This window comes from Kogia breviceps, chromosome 10 (genome assembly GCF_026419965.1).
Source record: "Kogia breviceps isolate mKogBre1 chromosome 10, mKogBre1 haplotype 1, whole genome shotgun sequence".
NCBI classification, from domain to species: Eukaryota; Metazoa; Chordata; class Mammalia; order Artiodactyla; family Physeteridae; genus Kogia; species Kogia breviceps.
In genome coordinates, this window is record NC_081319.1 from 83,063,278 (window position 1) to 83,070,503 (window position 7,226).

Sequence of the window (7,226 nt, forward strand, 5' to 3'; positions counted from 1 at the left end):
TTTCATTTATAAGATGAATAAGTTCTGGGGATCTAATGTACAGCCTGGTGACTGTAATGAACAATACTGTATTGTATTCTTGAAATTTGCTAAAAGGGTACATCTTAAATGTCCTTATCACACACACACACAAAAAAGGAATTATGTGAAGGGATGGAGGTGTTAAGGAACCTTATTGTGGTAATCATTTCACTACATATACATGTATCAAATCATTACATTGTTATCACTTAAATTTATACCATGTTATTTATCAATTATGTCTCAACAAAGCTGGGGGGAAAAGCTAATATTACCAAGATCACACACAACTAATAATAATAATTCTGACGCTAGCACTCTGATGAAATATGAAAAACAGATGACAGGTGTATAGGATTTCATAGTCTTCGAGTCCACAAGGTTCGTGAGTACAAGCTGAGACTGGAAATAAGCATCTGAAGTATTTTTCAATCATTAATACTTTATTATATTAGTACTTGATATATTAATTTTTCTCCTACAATTTTATATAGTCAATATATCATAAATACATGGACAGTTTCCCTATAGGTATAAATATCAGGTCAACCTCATCTATATTTAGCAAATGCTCAATAAACAGGTGCTGGATCCTTATCACCATCCTTCCCGCCCACCCCATCCCGCACAGACCCTCCCACACACTCTTACATTGTGGTTATTTCATTTGTCGCCTTTTGTGAAGCGGAAACCCATTTTACCAACAGGGCCCCCACCCAATGACTGCATGCCTGGGAGGTGGTCATGATAGCACATAAGCAGAGTAGGTGAGGGTCCTGCATTCTCCTCCATCTATTTTCAGCGGGGTGGGACATTGGAACATCTCAGGACCGTATAAAGATTCTGAAGCCCCAGAAAGTTACTCTATCTAATACAGAGCTTTGAGAGTCCCATGCAGATCTTATGAAGAGACCTGGGAAGTGGAGAGAATTGGGAACCACACAGGACTCATGGCAAAGTGCTGGGTAAAGAGGGGCGTTTCTCCAGCTTCTTCAGCTGAGCTGATCTGCCGCCCTCAAGCCACGCACGTAGCGGACGATGGGGGTGACACAGGTGCAACCAACAGTCACCCGCACCTTCTCCAGCCGCAAGGAGTGAGAGCAACCCTGGGACTCCCTCCGGAGGACCAGGAACTCTTGCTGGATGGGGACGGAGTTCATGGAGCTGTCTTCCTTCCCCTCGGCGTTGACGCAGCCCCTGTGCCTGCACCGGGCCTCTGCGATCTCGGAGGGGAACCGGTGGGGGTCCCGGGTGATGCTGCAGGAGGAGCAGGGAGAAGCCGATGGTGAGACCGGGGGTGGGAGGCGGGGAAAGATGCACAAAGGATGGGGGCCCCGCGGCACTGGGCGCCCACTTGCAGGGAGGAGGTGCGGGGCAACTCAGGGCGGCAGCGCAGGCGCGGAGCAGACACCCTGGACTCAGGAGGCGGCCCGTGGCGGGTGCTTAACTCCTTAGGCCTCAGTTCCCTCAACTTTAAAACGGGGGTTCGCAAATTCCTCTCCCGTGGGACTGTTACTAACACTCGGTGATACAAATGCGTATGAAACGCTACACCGTAAAACGTTGGCATTCCATAAATGTTAGATCTTTTAGTTCATTTTCCTTTTCATTTTTACTATTATAATCATCATTCATCCTTTGGTTAGAGACTGAACATCAGTAGGAGGTCCCCCAGTACACAGTCTACAAAGCCTGCTGCTTGGGAAAGAAAACCAAAGCCCTGGGGGGGTTGGTGAATCCAATGCCTTCCTTCAATTTCTCCCTGAATAGCTCCCTTGCCAGGGGAAAAAAGGCAGCAAAGCCGATCCAGCCCGCTGGCAAGCGTACGCTCTCGCTTCCCAAGGCAAGCAATGCGGGCAGCCCCGGAAGCACTTCTAATGGTCCTCGGGCTCTGTTTTCATACTTATATTTAGAGCTTATAAATGAGTGCTTGCTAATTCCGAGAACCTCCATGTAAGACAAAATCCCAAGTCTGTACCCTGACCATCCCCACCTAGCATCCCCTTCCCAAACTGGCCTTTCTCCTCCACTCTGGCCTCCTCCCCACTCCCTGAAGAATGAAATCCAATCTGAGTGACTCTCTCTGAACTGATTTTTCTGGTTCCCACTTATCTCCATGCAGAGACCATGATGTGGGCTGCTTTAAAGAGTCCTCTCTTCCAGCACAGAAAGTTTGTAAGTTCCAAATCCAGGGCTGCGTGAAGCAGAAAAGGGCAAAGTGTCGATGAGAGTTTGGAAGCAAAATAAACCTTCGACCACATAGGAGGACTTCGCCCCAAATCGCAAGAAAATGTGAGTACCCAGGGAAAGCGGAATTTCCGTTTTTCAGTGAATGTAAGGACTATTATTTTTTCTATATTTTTGGAAATTTCTACTTATGGTTAGAATAAAATTAACATGTTTTTCAAAAGAGCGCGGAGGTCAGTCTCCTTGGCACGTACTTGTAGTCCCAGGGGGAGCTGGAGCGGTTCTGGAAGCCGTGCGAGAGGGGAGCGCCCTGACTCTGCCTGAGGATACGGATGTCCACCCTCACAGTGTGGTCCTCCGGAAGGGGGCAGAGGGCAGGATCCCCAGCTTTGGGGGTTTTCCGAGCTGCCCCCTCCCCCAGGAGGGTCAGCCCCAATGTCAATAGCAGCAGGGACTTGACCTGGAAATAGATGAGAATGGGACTGGTTAGGGACTCTGGTGTCACTTGCTGACAAGAGACAGGTCATGCTTCGGCTGAACTCAGCATCCTGGGATGGGATCAGGGCTCCTCTCTGAACCTCAGATCCTCACCTGGCAACAGGAACAGTCATACATGAAGATACCAGGGTACCAACCTGAGAACTAAACTCATTAGCCTGGTGACTGAGCCCTCCACAGTCCGAGAGCTCCTGAACAGGGAGAAAGAAAGATGTCAGGATCTGGGACTGGGTTTAAATCCTGACCTGGTCTCCTCACTGAGCCTCTGCTTTCTCTTCTTTCCAGCCAGAGCATAACACTTGCTTCATAATAATATTCACAAGATTAAATAAAACGTTCTTTGTAAAGCACCTACAATAAAAATAGGGGCTTAAGAAATGATAACTCTTGCTTTTAATTTCCAACCTCACATCCATGAATCCTCCACAAAACTCTTCGTCTGGAATACACTGCCCCACCCCTATCCATCCAAATCCTCCCCTTCCGCCAGGGCCCCACTAGGACTCGGTCTCCTCCAGGAACTGTCCCGAAAGCAGGTCATTCATAAAGCTTTTACCATCTAGCACTCAAGCAGCCCTTCTTTATTGTCTGGACATGCAGTATTTGTGTTCATACAGATCTACACCTATTAGATGGTAAGTTCCTGCAGGAGAACATGGCATAGAACAGGCGTTCCAAAATACTTTCTGGATGAATGAAAGAGCAGGTGAGTGAATGCATGAACAAAACAATCCATTTAAATTAACAACATAGCTAAGCTCAACGCATTAAGAAAAACACCATGCAAAACCGACTATAGCAGAGTTCCAATGATGCATGCTGACTGAAGGAAGCAGGGGCACTGAGGATGCACAGAGAGAAATGGAAACTACTCTTTAGCTCCAGAAAATATATTTTTTATACTTACATTTGAAATACCAGTTTATCTAGTATTACAGGAGTGCACAAAGAAAGAGTTCAGTGAAGACCTAACTAAAATAAAGGAAGAGCTAAAAATCTCTCCAGCTTCCCTTTCTCACGACCTGCTTTGCTCACCCCACGGCGACCACCGACCCTCACTGGGGACGGACAAGCCTCATCACCAATACCCAACATAATGCAGACCCAGGGCTGCAAGTGAGTTACTTTCATCCTCAGGGTTCAGTGTCGTTCAGGCTCACACCTTCGTGAATTAGGGTTGGGAAGGTGCTTAGACATGTTGGTTTAAAGCACCTTCTTTTTATCTTTTGCAGCTGCTGGAGGCAAGAAATGATAAGAGTAAACAAAAAGGTCATGGTGTCAAGTGCTGTACTAATGTAGCTGATACTGAAAAGAAGCTGAAAGCAACATTGACCCAGATAAGCCTGAAAGAGGCTGATTTGCCTCCAGATAATCAGCAGGTGTCTACTTTTGTCTCCTGCAATCATTCATTCATTCAACAACTCTTTCCTGTCTCTGGAGTCAAAAGTCCTGGGTCCATAACTCAGTTCCACGACTCTTACTAGCTGTGACTCAGTTTCCTCCACCAGCAAATGTGGAGATTAAATGATAGGATCCATATACAGCATGAAGAGCAGGGCTGGAACATGGAGAGTATTCAGTATAGGTACTATTGTTAAGTCTACATTGTCCTAATGATACACAGTGGACGGGAAAGATGTGGAATTTGCCCTCATGTAACTTCTGTCTAGACAAAGCATTATGACACTTTAAAAAGTAGAAGGATCCCTGCTTAGACAAGATGGTCCTTAGGTTCCCAACATGCCTAGCTCACCCTTTTACTTACTGCACTGTGAACTCCCGGAAAGAGAACATCTGAACACTTGTCTCCTGAACTCATCTGTGATCCGTGCTCACCCCGTGCAGGAACACTGCCCCAGAACCCGGGCAGCTCCTGGTCCATAAGAGTTTGCCTTACCACAGTATGGAGGATGTCCTGTGTGCCTGCACCTCCACTTTCTAATCCTATTCTAATGTCCTTTGCCCTGTCATGTTTCTTGCTGACAGTACAACAGATATCGTCAAAGAAACAAAAGATAGATGTGGCTTTAGAACACAAAACTATCTAACAAATCTGTTTAAACACAGTGGCTTTAAATTCAGAAATCTTGCTTTTGAACCATTCAAGGAAAAGAATATTACTTGGAGCCAGTAAACCTAGATTCATGTCCTCATTCTTGGGCATACAGTATCCAGTGATGTTAAATCACTTAAATTCATTGAGCTGTTGTTCATCTGTACAATGGGGAAAGCCATCCCAATCCATTTCCCTGGATTGGTGCGAGACTCAGAGGTAAAAATAATGACATCATTAATATTAATATTTAACACTCTAATTCGAAAAGATACATGCACCCCAATGTTCATAGCAGCACTGTTTACAGTAGCTGAGACATAGAAGCAGCCTAAATGTCCATGGACAGATGAATGGCTAAAGAAGATGAGGTGTGTGTGTATGTATGTATATATATATATATATATACATACATATATATGTATATATAGTGGAATACTACTAAGCCATAAAAAAGAATGAAATAATGCTATTTGCAGTAAAATGGATGGACCTAGAGATTATCATACTAAGTGAAGTAAACCAGAAAGAGAAAGACAAATACTGTATGATATCATTTATATGTGGAATCTAAAATATGATACAAATGAACATATTTACAAAACAGAAACAGACTCACTGACATAGAGAACAAACTTATGGTTACCAAAGGGGAAAGGGGGTGAGGGAGGGATAAATTAGGAGTTTGGAATTAACATATAGACACAACTATATATAAAATAGATAATCAACAAGAACCTACTGTATAGCACAGGGCACTATATTCAACATCCTGTAATAAACCATAATGGAAATTATGGTTTATTTATTCACTTATATATAACTGAATCACTTGCTATATACCAATGTTGCTAATACAACATTGTAAATCAACTCCACTTCAGTAAAAAAAAAATTTATTGAATGCTTTCTCTATCCTTATTGGTTGTTATATTAAAATGGCCAAGTTAACTAAAAGCCATGCCTGCATGTATCTGCTATTTCAGAGAATAGGTTTAGTCATTCTCAATGATATCAATTAATCCTTCCATGAGGGAGATACCATTATTATTCCTCTCTACAGATAAGAGGAATAAGAATGCACAGAAAGGTTAAGTAACTTACCCCAAATCCCACATTTAGTTAAGTGGTGAAGCCAGGTCTGTCTGACTCCAAAGCCCATGCCCCCTAACTACTGCACTTGGCTGCATTTCTTACCATCTCTAAAACAATATATGAATATAACATAGTACTATCATCACCATATGCCATGACCTTTTATGAAATCCAAGCTCTTTTAAGTTGCATGGCTTGTAAAAAGAGAGAAGAAAAGAATTATTTAAACCAATAATATGGTGAGTGATTTCCCAAGCCCTGCTTTCATGCTGCTGTATTTTAAGTTCTTTGAAGGTCTTACCTGACAAATGCCAGGTGAGATTCTAGACCCAGGGGATATAGATTTCCATCACATTAACATCTGCCTCTCCTCCAGGAGGAAGGAGACAATGCAAAAATGATCAGCTCTCGGGGGCTTCCCTGGTGGCGCAGTGGTTGAGAGTCCGCCAGCCGATGCAGGTGACACGGGTTCGTGCCCTGGTCCGGGAAGATCCCACATGCCGCGGAGCGGCTGGGCCCGTGAGCCATGGCTGCTGAGCCTGCGCTCCGCAACGGGAGAGGCCACAACAGTGAGAGGCCCGCATACCGCAAAAAAACAAAACAAAACAAACAAAAAATGATCAGCTCTCAGAGATGTGTCAAATGTCTCTCCCATAGGAGCTGTCCAAGTGCACCACCAGGTGATTTCACTCCCTGCATCCAGGGCACGCCTCGTCATCTGCTCGTCTTGGGGGAATCGTTACCCCTATTGGGGCCCCAGCTTCCTTGGTTAAAATAAACATGTACAGATCCTAAAAGGCTGGCTAAGCTCCCCCATGAGATGAGGTCCAACTTAACTCTACAATGGTGGCCACAAGAGAGACCATGTCCAGTTTGTGAGGTCAAGAACTTCAAAAGCTAACACCAACTATGCCAGAGCTATTGGTGAAGAGCTATGGTTTTACACCCCATTATAATTTCTGGTTAGTTTTTCTTTTTCTCCACCAGACAGGGATCAGCATTAAAGTCAGCTCTGTTTTTTAAAGAAATGACCCCCACAAAAGACCCCAATCTAGCATCATTCCTTATAAATCTGCTTTCCTGAAATCCTAGGGATGACTGTACCAACACAAGAATGATCCTGACTACTCACCACGGCCATGTCACGCAGGAATGTCATTGTCACTTTGCTCTGGTCACCTGTTTCGTGCAGGAAGCTCTTTCTGTGCTGTGTTGCCTTGTGTGTGGTGTCAACGAGAGCACTGTTGGTTTTATAGCAATCTCCGTCCTTGTTTCAGTTGACCTGCTTACTGTCTAACTTGTGGTTGCCCCAGAGTTACTGACGAATGTAGTTTTTTTTTTCCTATTCCACTTCCTGAAGGGGAGTCGAAGG

The 7,226-nt window shown here is 44.4% G+C and overlaps 1 protein-coding gene across 1 annotated transcript; it reads right to left on the reverse strand.

Moving 5' to 3' along the window:
* Positions 1 to 1,013: 1,013 nt before the first annotated feature.
* Positions 1,014 to 7,226, reverse strand: IL17F (interleukin 17F). The gene is made up of 3 exons (XM_059075915.2): positions 6,987 to 7,226; positions 2,463 to 2,668; positions 1,014 to 1,278 (listed from the first exon to the last, which is right to left on the reverse strand). Exons 1-3 carry the CDS (start codon positions 7,011 to 7,013, stop codon positions 1,014 to 1,016), a joined length of 498 nt encoding a protein of 165 aa, XP_058931898.1. The 5' UTR covers positions 7,014 to 7,226.

Coding starts and splice junctions, on each gene's coding strand:
- IL17F (XM_059075915.2), bottom strand. CDS start 7,013: ATGACATTCCTGCGTGACATGGCCGTG. Junction 2,669..6,986: donor TCCTGCGTGACATGGCCGTG/GTGAGTAGTCAG, acceptor ATCTATTTCCAG/GTCAAGTCCCTGCTGCTATT. Junction 1,279..2,462: donor AGCTCCCCCTGGGACTACAA/GTACGTGCCAAG, acceptor CTCCTCCTGCAG/CATCACCCGGGACCCCCACC.